General features: G+C 42.9%; 1 protein-coding gene across 4 annotated transcripts in view; it reads left to right on the top strand.

Annotated features, from left to right (window-relative positions):
• Positions 1 to 15,103, top strand: part of FAM131B (family with sequence similarity 131 member B) — a 32,731-nt gene extending 17,628 nt beyond the window's left edge. For 2 of the 4 annotated variants that reach the window (XM_064410003.1, XM_064410005.1), the window contains exons 2-7: positions 659 to 768; positions 2,185 to 2,220; positions 4,714 to 4,807; positions 5,406 to 5,603; positions 5,934 to 6,077; positions 6,495 to 15,103. In XM_064410003.1, the coding sequence (XP_064266073.1) occupies positions 659 to 768; positions 2,185 to 2,220; positions 4,714 to 4,807; positions 5,406 to 5,603; positions 5,934 to 6,077; positions 6,495 to 7,039 (1,127 nt within the window). In that variant the 3' untranslated portion in view covers positions 7,040 to 15,103. The remainder of the gene's footprint in view (positions 1 to 658; positions 769 to 2,184; positions 2,221 to 4,713; positions 4,808 to 5,405; positions 5,604 to 5,933; positions 6,078 to 6,494) is intronic. The other 2 variants (XM_064410004.1, XM_064410006.1) reach the window with 1 other exon arrangement.
• The last annotated feature ends 1,607 nt before the right edge of the window (positions 15,104 to 16,710 follow it).

Genomic DNA, 16,710 nt, shown 5'->3' with positions numbered 1-16,710 from the left:
CATGACATGGGAGCAAATAAGTTTAAGCAGAGTTTGAGGGTGGCACACAGGCTGAAGATACAGTAAATTGCTGACTGCACAGAGCAGTCCTGGTTACCTGGCTGTCTACCTACATGTGCTTCTTCGCATTTAGTTTCACTTCTAAAATGTAATAATATTTAAATTTTTAATGTTAATAAAAATTTATTGATATTGATAATTGATATTTAAAATTTGAAATGTAATGGCAGATATTAAAAAGGTCTTTTATCATGCTGAGGGTGGCGAAGGCTCTAGCAACTCTAAGCTGATGTCCAACCAATTCAAGCCATAACAGCTAAAAGCCTTTTTAAGGGATGATGGTTTAATATTGAGAGGGGATATTGAAGGAATTGGTTCTTTCCCAGTCACACATCATGACTGGATGAATCTGTACTTTAGCCAAGCATAGATCATGCTTGAGAAAAACACAAGTTTTCTTGTGTTTCATATGGAGAAAGCTGTGAGAAATGTAATAGTTGATGAGGTACGGGTGGTCGGATTACAAATGGAATATCTGATTTAAGTCTGTTGTGGCCTTAAACTCAATGATTCTCCTGCTTGTTTAGCTGAGTTGGCTTAAGACTGATAGAACAAATTGTAGTGGCATTCAGAAGCTTGACCAGATGTGTTCCCACAGGAAACGAGGTGATTGCAGTAGACTGGAAGGGACTGAAAGATGTGGACCAAATCAATATGGACAGCACGAGTTCACTGCATGGCAGCAGCTTCCATCGACCTTCCACTGAGGTGAGTGCCTGGCCCAGAGACAATTAGCTAAGGGGATGAGAAAGTTTCAGTTGAGCTCAGAAATGGGTGTTGTGCATCACTGAGGCATCATCTGTGAGAGGGGCAGAATGCCAGTGAGCTCCTGAGGATCATACCTGGGTACTTTGGCTTGCTCTGAGCAGAATTGAGTCACTCCCTTCACAAGATCCCTAGTGAGTAGGAATTTGCAAATGAAAATGTTTTTTAACCAGTCATAATGGGAGTGGAGCACAACATAAGAAAAACAGTGACAGTTCTGACAAGCCTGTAGGTCTGCATTCCTTGAATTAGGGATTCACATTGGAATGTCCAGCACTGTGTCTGTCCCAGCTTCTGCAGCACAGCCATGAAATCTTTTGAAGAAACACAATTTGTGTGCATTTTGGATTTTAGAGATGCATTCACTAGTAACTCACAGACAATTGACTTACCATGCAGTGTTTTAAGGGCTGGTTCATTGAATTACTGCAGCTTCTGCATTCTGCAGCTACTGCATACCTGAATTTTCAGAAGGTTCAGAGTATGCAATGATTAATAGAAAGATAAATTCTATTTTAAATGCATAATATTTGAAGAATCACAAATAATCTTCACAAATAAGCTTAACAAATAACATCGTTTGCAAAACCTTGAAAAATGTTAATAGGTGTACATATATATAGTATTTTAATTTTGTTGGTGTACCTTGCTGGCTTGGAAGCAACTTCAAGACACTTAGAGTTTCATGGAGTCCTGGCAGGAAATTGTTTGGCCCCATCTTGTGTGGAGAATTCAGTCAAATCAAAGCAGATCTAAAAGTCAACAAGCATAAACCACACCTCAGTGAACATTTTGATTTATATGAATGGATACCATAGGTGTAACATGAGTAATCTAAATTTTCCTGAGTGTCTCCATCCCCAAACCCAGGCTGTTGAGATGAGTCCTCCCAGCAGAAGGAAACACTCTCTGAATTGGTGCTGTGATGGCTGATGTGGGAAATGCTTCTGGCTCACGAGGGGCGAGTGAGTCAGAATGGACAAACCAAAACACTGCAGGAGAAAATAATTTCAGCAGGATTGAGTAGCTTGCTGTAGGACACTCAAAATACAAAAGTCGTGTAGCTCCTCCTTGTGTTAGCCTCAAAGTGGTGCAACCCACACTGTGGAGGTCAGCCTTGTGAAAAGGTGCTTTTCTCTTTCCGACTGTGTCACTCCATTCACTATTTCACCTTCTAACACTGTGACACTTACAGGCACCATATTCACCAGCAGGGAATGAAACCATCTTGAAAGACACAAGTTTTTAGAACACACCAGATAAAGTAGTGCCTGTTGATTGTGGCAAACTACTGGAGTTGCTTGGCTGCTTGCAAGATGTTTGTTACATTGATGTGGTGCCTTTCTCTGCTTTCTTTAGCAAACACGGACAGATTTCTCCTGGGATGGTATCAATGTGAGTATGCACTGTGTCACTTTTCAAATTTCTAGTCATAGGAAGACCAGGATTTGTTTGACATTGGATACAGTAGAGGCCAGAATGGGAACATGGCTGAAAGTCCTTAGTGTTGCTGAAATTCTGGGAGTTGTCTCTGATTCAGAGGATGGTGATAGATTTTGTTTGCTTCTGAGTCTTTTGCTGTCTGGCAGGTATTTTGATCTGTAGGTGGCTGTTGAATTGCTTTCATACTTCTGGGGACAAATGTGTGGCATTTCATGTGTTCTGTTTTTGGGATTTCTGGGCACTGCTACATAAAAAAGGTGTCTGTCCAGCATATTTTTTAAAAATAGTAGTCCTTGATTAGAGCATCATTTGATCTTCTCTAGGGAGAAGTTTGGGAGAAATGTCTCCCTCATTTTCAGTTGCACACAGAAGTAACAAAATTCTTTATGTCTCCTAGGGTAGATGGTGAGTACCAGTTAACTTCAGTTAAAAAGCAGATGAGAAACAAGCAAACATTTTAATTACACATGTTCCTTTTGCTCTTAATACCTGTGCCATGAAAAAAAATGTTTTTCACTAATGCAGAAACAGCATCCTGAAAGAGGAATTATTTGTTCTAGTGGACTTTTTAAAAGGGTACTTATAAAATATTTTCACATAAGTTAACTTTATATTTTTGTACACTTGGAAGGACAGGATTAGCAGCTCCATTTTGAGTAGTATGAGTGTTTTCAAATTCTAGATTGTTTCAAAACTTTAAAAATACCTGTAGCTTTCTTCTTTACTGTGATTTGAATGCACATGGGACATTGAATATAATTTTTAACTAATTCTCACCTCTTTCATTGGGGCACTTGTGGCTTGGGATCTTTTGCCTAGGATGAATTACAGAAACAAATTGTGTTGGAAAATAATGGTGCATGCAGCAACTATCTAGAAGAATTATGTCTTTTTTTTTCCTCACTGCACCTGTATGTAGCTGAAAGCAAAGTACACAAGGTCATGTTTTCTTAAAGAAAGTAGAAGGCAGTTTCCTTACTTGCAGTTTTCCATTTTCCAACCCATACAGAATCCACGGAGCTCTTCCATGAGGCAGCTCTTAGCCAGTGTAATTCCATAAATCTTCTTCGGTACTGAAGCTGGATCATGAATTTCCTTCCCTTCCCATTCATTCCTGCCTTCATGTCACAGCTCTTCAACTTTGCAGTAGTAGGAGCCCTCTGCAATTTACTTTCATTTTTTGAGGGTTTCCATGAGGCAGCTTACAGCACAGCCCCCAGGCTGTCCTGGAACAAGTGCGTGGATACTGAGCAGGAGCACCCAGGCAGGAATGACCAGTGGGGGCATAGATGGGCTTTCTCCAACAAGTTTCATCACCAAAGTAAATGCTTCATGGAACAAGAGCTGTGCTCTTGCTTTTTACTGTTCTTCCTGCTTTCTGATTTCTTCAGCTCACGTTACACACATCACATTCCTGCCTTCACAGTTACAGGATGCCTCAGCTGCTGCATTTACACTCAGTTTCCAGAAAATCTCACCTCTCAAATTTTGGCAACTGACTGGAATTATACACAGTGTGAGATCTTTACAATGCCTTCCTTTGCCTCCAATTATTTCACTGTCCAGTTACTGCTCCACTCACTTTTTGTGAGGCTGCGCCTATGACCAAGTACTTGTTTTGTGTCAGGATTTAAAATGTCCAGTGTCATAGTCATTACTTTTGTGTATCCTTATGCTTGAAACATTCTGGCCTTGATTTTCAGAGAGATTGAAATGAGGAGCAGAAGCAATGTTTATTTAGCCCTTGTGAAAGTTAAGCCTCATGTGCAATGCCTGGCATGTCTGAAGAACCTTGATGAATTCATCTTGAGAGATTATTTTTGTGATGATGTTTGTGATGGCTGCCTGTTCCAGTAGTGCCCTGTCCTTGTTATTCAGGGACTGAGGATAAACATAAAAAAGACAGTCAAGAAAATTAAGCAGAGCTGTAGAGCTGTAGACCAAATTTCTTTACAGATGTAGGTGCTTGAAACAGAACCCATCACTGATATAGTAATGATCATTTTATTAAGACTATATAAGAAGAAAAAAAACCCCAAGGGACCAAAACATTGGTAGTATGATGCATATATGATACATTACTGTGGCTTGCCTATTGCACTGACAGCTCCCCACTGCAAGATGCCTGAACTGTCCATCAGCCATGTCTTGCATCTCTAACAAAGAGTTGGAAATGGTGCAGCATGTCTATGGAGGACTGGCGGCTGCCAACAGGAGGCTTCTCACAGCCTCTTTCTGCCTCTCCCTCTGGCCTTGTCTCAGTCAGTCCCACTGCTGTGCAATATCCAGTCCTGGTAAAATTGCCTCTAATTTCCTTTCCTTTCCTTCTTTTGTTCTTACTGCTTGCTTCTGCTCCTCATCTTCCAACTACCTACTGTTTTCTCACTACAATTCACTTCCTCTTCTCCTTCCTGTATATAATTTCTTCATATTCTCTCTTTTCAGCTCTCCATGGAAGATACGACCTCCATCCTTCCCAAGCTGAAACGCAACTCCAATGCTTATGGGATTGGGGCTTTGGCTAAATCATCTTTCTCTGGTGAGGCCCTCAGAATTTGACTTTATCCTTGGCAGCTTCTCTCCACAGGCCTTTGTGCCTCTTTCCATATCTCTCTGTCACTCTCACAACTGCTCCTTTCTGGCTTTCGCCTTTTCATGTCCTTAGAGGAGTCTCCACCACCGTGGTTCTAAATACAGAAATCTCACAGTTGTTGCCCTTTGAAAGAACAGATTTGTCTTACTCCTGTTGGCTTCTCAATGTGCACCCCTGCTCAGACATCTTCAATTGCTTCCCCTCAGTCTTGGATTTAACCCCATTTTCTGTTTCTTAGTTTGTTCACTTCCAGGCTTCATCCTTCATGCCCAGCTGTATCCTAAATGGATTCTAGGCAAGGAAGGAAATGGTCTTCATATTTGGGGTCCCCCTTTTTCCCCCTTCTGAGAGTTTTTCCAAGGAAAGATGGAGAAACTCCCCTGGAGAGTGATGCAGTGAAAGGTGGGAGGCACCCAGCCCTAGTGACTCATCCTGTCAGAAAAGCAGGGGAGAAGCTCCACTACTAAGAGAGGTAAAAAGCACAGCTGAAAGCGCCGGAGCTGTGTAATAGCCCTCCCTTGTTTTCCAACGTCTGGCCCCTTAGGGATATCTCGCAGCATGAAGGACCATGTGACGAAGCCGACGGCGATGGGCCAGGGCCGCGTGGCTCACATGATCGAGTGGCAGGGCTGGGGCAAGGCGCACAGCCAGCAGCAGCAGCACACGCATGAGACCGCGCGCAAGGACGCCGATGCCTACTCGGACCTCAGCGACGGCGAGAAGGAGGCCCGCTTCCTCGCAGGTGGGCTTGCCTTCTTTCTGGCATCTGGGATGGATTGGGTGGGGTGCCCCCAGAGCCGAATCCCTGAGAGATTCCAAAATGCAGAAGCTTGAGAAATGCACTCGGGAAGAAAAGGCTGTGGGTGGTTCAGGTGGCTGAAGTAGAGAGGGGCTTTGATGGTTGGGATATTGCCAGTGGAATGCAAGGGGGAGAGGCTAAGGGCCAGTTGTGTGTGGTGGGTGTTGCTTAGATAGCACCCAAGTGGGACAGCATGACCAAAAGGTGGGGTAAAGGATGATGGCAAGAAGTGGAGACTTTAACACATCTTTGCTTTCCCCTCCTTTGGCACAGGGGTGATGGAACAATTTGCTATTTCTGAAGCGACTCTCATGGCTTGGTCCTCCATGGATGGTGAGGATGTGAGTGTAAACTCAAATCAGGACAACCCAGCAGGCAACTACTCTGAGAACTATCAGGAGCTGATGGAGAGCCAAGGTGAGCTCTAGTGCTTCTTGCTAATCTTAAGACACCCCCTTCCTGCTCTGGTTGTCATGTTGCTCTCTTTTGCTCTACCCTGTTTTATTCTGTAGCCCCAGTCAGATCTGCTAGAGTCATCCCTGTTTGTGGAGCTGTCTCCAAGGTATTTAATCTTAGCAGACAGTTTTCAAACCCAGTTCCTTTTGCCTTTTTGGAGCACAACTGTGGAAAGCTACCAGCTCTTGCAGTCAGTTGTGGGTATCAAGGTCACCTGCCAATTGCCCAGAACTGTTTCCTCTTGCCCTCCTTTGCTCTAAAGGATTCACCCACCCTGTGCAGTACAGTGCCATGCTCAGGCACACAGGCTACCTGGATGAGCCAGCCTGGCCTGGGGAGAGTGTCTTACTGTGTGTTGTTTGCCTCCTTTGCCTGCAGAGCACATGGCCCAGACGCAGTATGACAGCTGGCCTCACTCCTACGTCTCGCAGGGCATGTACTGCTTAGGTTCCTCTGACGCCTGGGAGGCCAGTGACCAGTCACTCATCGCCTCCCCAGCAACTGGCTCCTACCTAGGCCAGAATTTTGATGAGTCTCAGACAAACCTTCAGGAAAGCATTTTGCTTCAGAGCAGCTTTCTCCAGCAGCAGCAGCTGCAGCAACAGCGGCAGGAGCAGAACTTCATCCAGAGCACGGGGCTGGTCCACGTGTGGCCCCTGCAGACTGCTCAGGGTGGGGGTGGAGCTGAGTCCAGCACATACATGGAGGACCACATTGAGGATGAAGGGAACCCAAGGCTGGAGAAGGCTCCTCTCCTAAACAAGAAGCCCTCTCCAGAGGAGGATGATGCGGTGTGCCGGGACCTGGAATCTTTGTCTCCTCGAGAGGAGATGGAACATGCTGCACTGAGCCGCAAAGTCTCAGATGTCACCTCCTCTGGGGTGCAGTCTTTTGATGAAGAAGAGGGAGAAACAAACAACTGATGCTTTCTGTGAAGTTCTCGTCATTGCTGAGCAAAGAGAGAGGGGTGGCAAGGAATGCAATTACAGGGATTCTTCTCTCCAGCTCCCCATATTTCCAAGCAGACACACCTTCCATTCCTGACATTTAATTATTTTTTTAAACGAGGAAAATCTCAAAGTGATTGACACATAAAAACCTTTTCTTCCCCTCCCCCATGGACACATATTTTGGATTTTCATTGCTCTGGGCAACATGTGATGTGCTTGGAGAGATCTGGATTGGTAAATAATTTCTAAATCTTTTTAATACAAAGTCTTGGCTGTGCATACAAACTCTTCTGGTACTGGGGATGTGGCTGATGAGACAGGCTTGGTGTAGGGAGCACCTTTGTGGCTAGAATTCGTCTTGGCAGAATGGACGTTGCTCTGTGGACGTGGCCCCCTTCTATTTCATAGAATATATGAATATAAACTGGCTTAAAATGAAGATGTGGTTTGCAGATCTAGATTGCACTAGCACTAGGATTGTGGCTGATGTAGAGGATCAGGCCATGAAAGAGATGTGCTGTGTAACCAGATCCTCAGTAGCACCTTGATGCAAAGCTGTAGGTTTAATGGATACAGCTGCGCTCCCAGGGCCCGGGCTGTGCTGCCATTGTGGCTCTGTGGGCACGGCTCTGTGGCATGGAAGAATGGGTGCAGAAACAAATCTAACCCTCCTCTCAGATATTTGTGCTTTGGTCTCTTTCACTTATTTGTTTTTCTCTTTGACATTTCTGCCTTCCCAGGAGCTGGCAAGAGTGGTGTGTCCTTTTGGCAGTGGACACTGGAAGCCAGTGGAAAGGACATTTTCAGCTATGGAGCCAGTCATAAAATGCTGACTCTTGCAGGGGGCTTGAGGACATGCCCATCTTGGTGCTGCTGCTGTGTCCTTCTGTCTTCTCCTTGCCAGCAGAATGGGGAGACCCAGAGAGCAGGCAGCAGGTCCAGGAACAGTGTGTACAGCCATGAGATCACAGATACCTAGTTTACATTAGAGTTTTCAGTTTTTGTGGTTTTTTTAAACCTTTTTATATGCTGAATAAGTGTTCATAACAAAGCAGTTAGTAATGGGAAAGGCCTGTACTCCAGTCATGACTTAACAGAAATACTGCACCTTTCCCATTTCTGCCACTCCTGCAGTGCCAAATATAGCTGGATGAAAAGAGAGGAAATTTTCTCCTCCTATTTGTCTTTTTCTTCTTCCTGCCTATGTTTTCTTCTTTCATTTTCCTACCCCCAAGCAATGTAAATAATGCTCAGTACTTGGTCTGTTTGTTTTTCCCTCCCATCTCTTTTTTAGGTGCGGAGAAAGCTGATTTCAGGTGTTTCCCCTATTTGTATGGGTTCTATATTTTTTGTTTAAAAAAACATTATTTTCTGATTTGGGGGAATTTGGTCTCTTGCAGTTCCTCACCAATTTTTTACAGATCTCCTTTTGGGAGGGAGAAGTTTTGAAAGGAAATTGTTTCACTTTCAGCTCTCGCCAGGAAATAAACAGGGACAAAAGCAAAAATTGTATAAGGTTATTGATTTTGCTGGAGGACTGAACAGAACTAGCAGAGATTACCTAAGTGCTGAGTTTTAATTGCAAAACCTCTTGCAAGAAAGCATCAGCAGAGCATGGGTGTAGATCAGATGCTGGATCTGATGAGGTAGAGAAAGGAATTGCCTGGACACTGCCATGCTGTTTCAGGAGCAACTCTTTCTCACTTACTCTGACTCATATTTGCTCTGTTTAATTCATGATACATTTGTCTCTTCTTTGCCTCCTCTTCAGGCTTGGTGTGTTTTTTGGATGACAGGAGAGTGATACATGCTTCTTTCCTGCTTCAGGTTCAGTTCCTGCATATTTGCAGGGAAGAATGTCTAAGGCGAACAAAATGTGACTGAAGGAATATCATCAAGTCTCTGAGTTTAGACAGCTCCTTGCAAGCAAAGCAAATGATGTCCGAGAATTGTGAAAAGTAGGAATGGGACTCTGAGGAAGAACTTTACCCCAGTCAGCTTTTTCCCACTGACACAGGCAGTTGCAGAAAGAGGGACTCCTTTTTCAATACCGAGGTCTTTCCAGCCCAGTCCACTTCAAGCAGATCTGTCTTCCCTCTCCATTGCATCTCTAAATGAAAGACCTCTGGGATGTTTAAGTTACACTGGTAATTTGGTGTAGGTAAGAGAGAAAAGTTTTTGTGACCCATCTTTTTTTATGTGTTTGCTTGGTCTTGCTTCCGTCTTTCTAAGGAGGTCGCTCTTCTCCTGAATGATGAGCTTTCAGTATCTCTTCAAAGGTGTTTACACATTCAGGTACTAACTCCCCTGAGCAGCAAGGCTTGATAAAAATGATCTCCTATAGTTCTTGCAGGGCCAGTGGTAGCTCATTGTCCAGAACTGACTTGGGTCCAGCTGTGAAGCAGGGCCTGGGAAATCACACTAGTCAGAAAAGGGAAATGGGGCAAGTGCCAAGAGTGCTTCAGCACATGAGTAAATGAGTAAGTTTAAAGCTATTTTTATTTCTTTTTCAAAAGGTCTTCAGGGAAACAAAAATGGTTAGGTGTGTACCTTTGTGGGAGATTCGGGTGGCTTGTTGTTTCTTTCTCCAAACCATTTTGTTCCCATGTGCCTCTCCAGGACCAATCTGGATGTTTACAGTAACTTTCAGTGTAGCTTCTAGTGATCCTTTTGTGTTGTTTACAGACTGGGACAAGTGGGTCAACTTGTCCAGGACTTCTTTTTCTTTAATATGGACGTGTGGTACATTTACTAAGATGTCTGATTGATATCTAAAAGATATACCTTATCTCCATGGAAAGCAGTGACAGGGAGTTATCTACATAAGCAAAAGTGTGAAAAAAATTGACCATATAGAAAATTCTGTGGAGTCCAGTAGGAAGAGAAAATCTGTAGATTCTTCTAGCCTCTGCGGAACTGGGATAAAGAATTATACCCTGCTGTATAGTTTCATAACCTGCTGTCTTAGAAACCTGTAGAGAGCCTCATTCTCTGTGAATACAGACTGGTTTGAACACCACTCGCTGTAAAAACCTTCCAGCTTACTAAATTCTGTAATTTTTTTTTCATAAATGGCTTAACATTCTGTGAATAATAAAATTTCAGCCTTTTCCTAAAAGAAAGAAAAAGGCTATTTTCCATACCTCTCCACAATCCAAAAGAGCTAGATGCTAGGAGTCTGACTAGAGAGAGCAGGTCTTCCTGTCCACACTTGCCACCTGAATGAGCAGCCTGAGCTGAACTGGAAAGGCAGTTTGAATCTCTTTGAAAGTGGAAAATTATTTGTGTAATCTGGCCTTTTCTTACATAACAGGCCTGCTGCCTGTGTATATCCAATATCAGAGAGAGACCTGGAACCTACTGTATGTTTCCCAGAAAAGCTGATATTATATAGATACACCTATTCAAGCATATGGAAGGCACAGGTGCTCTGTGAGCAAAATTTGGCCTGCAGTCCCTTTATCCTGGTGAGGAAGGATGAGTTGGAGAGAGTCCAGCCAAATAGTCAGAGCCCAAATTGTGTTTGTGAGGCTGTAAATAAGAAGGAAAAGTGAGCTCAGTATCCCTGATCTGCAGTTACTAAGAAACTGAGCTCTGCTGTTTGTTTCCACAAATCCATTATGAAGCAAAGCTGCCCTACAGAAAATTTTGGGTATTCTTGAAGTAGTTGAGGTGGAAGGCTCCCATTTTTCTGCCAAGCATTTGTCTTCAGTAGGAACTTGTTGAAATTACTGTGCTAAACTTGAAATTACTGTGCTAAACATGAAAGGCTTAACCAGAAGTGACCCTAATTTAAAATCTTCTACTGCAAGAAAATTATCTCTTGTTCCTTCTCCCATGATTGCTCATACCTGATTAGTGATACTATTTCATAAGCTTTTATATAAATCTGAAGCTTTCTTTACAAGCCTTCTGGGTTCTCCTCAATTCCATTACCTCCCATTTACCTGGGACAGTAAAGTTAATCTGCTTCTTTCAGTTTCTGTGACTCAAAATCATCTTCTTCTTTTGGAAAGCTGCTGACAAGTCATCCACTTGCTTTCCCCTCTTAAAAAATGGTAACATCACCTTTCAGGACAGGCTTGCTGCAGAGAACAGAGTTTAGCCATGCTTCTAAGCTGATCCAGTGGTGAGCTGCTTTGAAGGAAGAGGAATTCCCCTCTGACCATGCTCACCTCCCACAACCCTTGGGCAGGTGCTGATTCACAGCTGGCCCACACCAAGCCAGGGACTTTTACCCTGCTATAAAAGTGAAGACTGAAGAGCTGTGAGCAGAGAGAGAGAGAGTGCTGTTCTCAGCAGCTGGCCTTCCTTTATATCAGGTTAGAGAAACTGGGAAAGTGCACTTTGAAATGGCATTTTTGGGACGAGTCTAAGCTGCTCAAAGGAGCTGTCCTGCCTCCTCTCTTCCACCACCAGCAGCTCTGTACTTCTACTGCCTGAAAAGCACCAGCACAAACACTCATTTGGCTGCTCAGGAACTGGCCCCATTGGAAAGTAACCCAGTCCCCTACCTGAATAAAGGTTTCAGTGGGATGAACTCTTTATATTGCTTCTCTTGGTGAGGCAGGCATCACTGAGGGCAGTTGAAATGTGTAGATGGTCATGTGGAAGACTGGTTGCAGATGCAACTTAAATTGGCTTAAGTTGATTGTGATATGTCTGCTTGAAAAGAATAAGACCCACTAGGGAACCAGGAAGGACATCATGCCCCATTTTCTTCTTTAGTGTTTTCCTTGGAATTTTTAGTATGCTCTTACTCGATTTGGTCTTTCTTATTTATGCCCTGTTGTTTTCCTCACTGTTCCCTTCCACAGGCCCCTTCAAGGTAAACCCTGGAAAATGGGCAAGAGACATGAGTAACTTGATGTATGCATGAAATTAATAAAATTTAACATGCACAAATCGTGTATGCACTCAGTGATTAAACTCCATGGCAGCTAAAGATACTGACAAGTCTTATCCTGTAATTGCAAGAGGGGAGACTTGTTTAAGAGTGAAGCATAGCTGTTGGAAGGGACATTTACCCCTATTTTCAGGCCAGTTCCAGTGTAATGTGAGATACGGAAGAGTACTTCACTCCTAGGCAGAGCCTGTGCATGCTGTACTGTGTACAGCAACAAAGAAAAATGTTAGTTGTAGCCCTGGAGAACTGGAGAAGGAAAGAACTGGAGAAGGAAAGTCATCTCTGACAGAGTAGGAGGTGTTGTGGTGAGGCAAGGCAGAGTGCAGCAGCACAGGCCTGTGCACCACTGTGTGTGGCAGAGAGGGAAAGACATGGGGAGAAAGGCTTGGAAAAAAGGTCCAGAAGAGCTTGATGTCTTTTGTTTACACAGCACAGGTAAGAAGCTTCATGGCAGACTCCCAGCAGAGTGGACTGAGGTTCAGAATTGCTATGCAAGCTGTAGGTCCAGGATTGTTGCAGCTTATGGTACTCCTTAGTCCAAGCCACACTTTTTCTTTTCAAGACAGTGATAGGAAAGAGACCTCCCTGAGTTTGGGTACCTGCTGGCTTCTTCTTCTTCATTGTCTTCAAAAAACAGTTCACAGTGTGCTTTGTTCTTCAGGGAAATCATATGAGAAATACACAAAATAAGAACTTACTCCTTGCCCAAATGAAGTTAATGTGAGTTCTGATCTCACTGGAAAGCCAAAATACCTAAATTCAGCTTAGTTTGCCTTAACTGTTGTATTGATAATTGCCTAGAAGGAGAAGCAAACTCAGATAACCTGCCTCTAAATGCTATAAAAAGCAGAGCAACGTTGGCAAAGTCTAAGCTCTTCCTTCTGATTTCTCCCAGGTGGATTTTCCAGTATTCCTTGTTCAGACAACTCTGACATATCTTTTAAACTAACTGTTTGACTTTTTCTAAAAGAAAAAAAGAAAATAAAGTTAAGAAAAAAATTAATTCCAATACAGAGATAATCAGCAGCTTACAGCTAGAAAAATGTAAATAAGTAATACTTGCATCATTGATTTTCTTCCCCTGTAGCAATCTGACAGGGAAAGATTTCTATGCCATGGCTCAGGGAAAGGAAAAATAAACAGGGAAAATGTGAGTAAAATGGTGCCTATTAGAACTAAATGTATGTGTAGGACAGCCTACAGTCATTAAAGCACAGTCTCAAATATGATTGCAAGCTGTAAAGCCAATGTCAGGTGCCTCTTTTGTACCATAGGCTTTTCCCAGGCTAAGTAATAGTGAACCTGTGCAGAAGCAGAAGAGTTGCACTTCTATGCCAGATCAGAGTCTCTCTCTGTCTCAGAATATGTCATGGAGCCTGGGGGCACTGTGCTCCCTCAGCAGCACAACCAGCTCCATGGATTGATTGTGGTAAGGCGTGAGGGTTATGGTGTTAACAAATGGACATGGAAGATCTGCGCTTGCAACATCAGGGTCTATTTACATCCTTGCACTGACATTTTTCCCCAGCATAGGCAGACAGAAGTGTTATTTTTTCCTTGGAAATGAAGAGAAGCTCTATGATTGTCAGTGTTGGTCTGCACAAAAGAAAAGAAATATGTGCTGTATTTTTCCAGTGCAGATACATATTGTTGGAAGAAGAAAAATTTAGTTAGGCTGTGATTCTGAGAAAGCATGAAACTGTAAAGACTTGTTCAAGAATGTTTTCAGTGCAGATACCACAGGATCACAGAATGGTTGGAAGGGACCTTAAAGATCATCAAGACCAACCCCTCTGCCATGGGCAGGACCTACCTACTGATGGGTAGTAGCTGCTGTCTTCTGGGAAGAGAGGGGTTGCAGTGTACTGTGGAAAGAATGCTCCTGCTAGGATCTTCCTTATCTCCTTCAGGTGGGGACATTTTAAATGCCCTCTGAAACCTAGTCTTGTTTTTGCTTTCCCATAAGGGATCAAATGTCCATGCTTGCAAGACAAAAGCATCTAAAAAGGCTTTTCTCCATTATGGAAACAATATTGTGCATCGAGATTTGCTTCTAATAAGATAAAGGCATGTAGTCCAGATTCATTGGCCTTCTGGATTCATTTCATTGGGCATGGAAATCCAGTCATGATTGGATTGGAGGCCACAAGGTTAAGAGCCCTCTTCCAGAGCTCTGCCATGTTCCCATGAGGCAAGTGTAGGTGGACTTCCTTTCTTTTCAGATACTGCATGCTTGAGCAACGTAGCAAGCCAAAAGCTCTTTTGCGGGTACATATTCTTGTTTGGCTTTAATTTGTCTTCTCTGATTTGTAGATGTTGTGCATGACTGGAGGTCTCTGGGAATCCCTACACTATAAAACTGGAACTCAAATAGTAATTTTACAGGGAACAAGATTCCTCTTGTTTCAGCTCTTTTCAGACGTGGGTGGGTACAGGCAGAGGATTTGGGAGGTATGAGGGTGGCTGATGGGAACCTCAGGGGTGACACGCGGAATGGATTCCTGAAACGTGTAAAAATAACTAAAGGCTTGGGTCTTCAAATATTGTATTCTCAGTATCTGAAACTACTTTAGCATAAGTGTGTGGGACAGCAGAGGTGGCTGCAAAGCAGTTTTCAAGGGCTTCCCCCAAGCCTGTCTGTGTTTTCTGTAGTGGGGAGGCTGCATGGTGATTGTCTGTATCCTTTTCAGTTAGTGTTTACAGGGGTGCATTGATGTTTGGGGAGAAGGTGCTGAATGGAAGTAAAACAAAAAGGGAAAGGGACCCACTACTGAAAGCCTTCATCCTTGCATTGTCCCACACTAGTCCTTAATAACTAAAATGAGTCTGATTTGCCTGTGGTCTTCCAGCTCCAAAACATGTTTGCCTGAAAATTTTTGTTGGATATACTTCGCATGTTTTGATAATGTGACTTATGAGATGAACACTTCTACAAAGCTATATATAAATAGATCCATGTGCAACCACCTGCATAAATGTGCACACATGACATAGACTTAGAGAACTATATGGCACTAAACACCTCCATGCCTGTACGTGGCAGCAACCACAGTAAAGGAGGGGAGGTAGCTCAAAATAGCATGTACAGTCCTTTATGGAGTTGTTATTAAACAGAATGTGGTCTTGCCCTCCTGGCTGGTGGAAGTGTTTTATTTCTGTGGGACTGGTTCCAGGGGACTTGCGTCTCAGGAAGGAGGATTCTAGGAAGAGGGAGTGTTTTCAAGGACATAGCCTGATGGAGCACATTGAAAAGGATCCATGGTGGCTTGGAGAAGCACCCCAGAGTAGGAAGTATCTGATTTCTCATTAAGAAAGAACATCACATGTTTGACTATACAGGGCTAAAATCTGATGTGTGTCTGTGACTACCAGGACATGAATCCTAGGCCAGATTTGAGGATAGAAAGCATCACATCAACACGATCCTCTAATTTAGCACAGAGTGAGTTTTCCTGTTCTACTGAATAAGCATTTTCCAGGTGATACATACAAGTTTTGTCCCAATACTGGTGAGATGCAGACACATCTGACTCAAGAGTTAGACAGAAATTTCACAACTGCCCATTAGGACACAGAAAGGTGTCTGATGCTTAGGTTATAAAAGGCACTGAAACTGTGTAGCACGACTCTGGGTTCACATTTCAGTTTTAAATGCTTCTTCGCCCGCTGTCCTCACAGCAAATTGGGGAATTGGTTGACCCAGAGGGGAGGAAACATCTCTGCACTTCCAACATTGTTTTGTCATCTGCTTCTGATGCAGGACATTAGGCAGATCCAGTAGCTTTGCCATAGTTTGTTTGCCATATGAGACTTTTAAATTCTAGCCATAAAAGGTATTATTTCCTTGTCAAGATACTTGTCCTTTTCAGACTCTGTTTCTTCCAGGAACTAAGCAGTGTCTGTTGCCCTGCTCAAGGCATAGCATATTTTACAACCAGGGCTATTGCACTGACTTTTGCTTTCTGTGTTCTATTTGAATTTAATTTGCTTCTTTCCAGTTTACTTGCTTTTGCTACCAAATAGAGTGTCACCCACCACTTGGTATATATGTCTGCATAACTATGTTCATAGAATTAATTGTGACTTGCATAAGACACACTTAATTAACTGCTTTAGGTTTTTGTTTGTAGTTTTTTGAGGGTTTTTTTTAAATTTTATTGTTGTAAATTTTATTTTTGTCAATCCTTGTAAGTTTCCCCTGTACTCTCTCCTGGTTTTGTGTGTGATTTTTGTTTATTTTGGTTTTTTATTGTTGATGTTGTGGCTTTTGTTGTTTGTTTTTTTTTTTCCCCCCAAATGGCTTCTAAACTACTTTCTTTTTGAAATGTAGTGTGTCAAATGAAATAATTTATTCCACATATGTGGAATATGTGGAACTTGAGTCTCTGGGAAAACAAAATGTCTCTGGCCCTGGAAGTTATACCTCTGCATGGGAAATTTTTTTTTTTTTTTAATTTCACATTATTCTGCAAAGATGCTATCCAGCTGCTGGGTGTTTCACCTAAAAGAAGTTTTTTGTCATCATACTAGATTAGATTTACCCCTCAGTTCAGTTCCTCTTCTCTGGATTTAGCTGCTTAGCCCCAGCATGAACCTTATTCTATGCTATCTGCCTGAGGCTCTCATCTCCACTTTCTGCTTATTTCTTTGTTTAGACTAGATGGCAAACCTGCCATATGTTTCTCTCATGTTGCTGGTTTACAATACCTCATATGTTACTTCTAAGTGATTAATGAGA

The sequence above is a fragment of the Passer domesticus genome, chromosome 2 (assembly GCF_036417665.1).
Source record: "Passer domesticus isolate bPasDom1 chromosome 2, bPasDom1.hap1, whole genome shotgun sequence".
In the NCBI taxonomy this organism is placed as follows: domain Eukaryota; kingdom Metazoa; phylum Chordata; class Aves; order Passeriformes; family Passeridae; genus Passer; species Passer domesticus.
The sequence above is the reverse complement of the archived record's forward strand: the minus strand, read 5'-3'. Positions and strand labels throughout refer to the sequence as shown.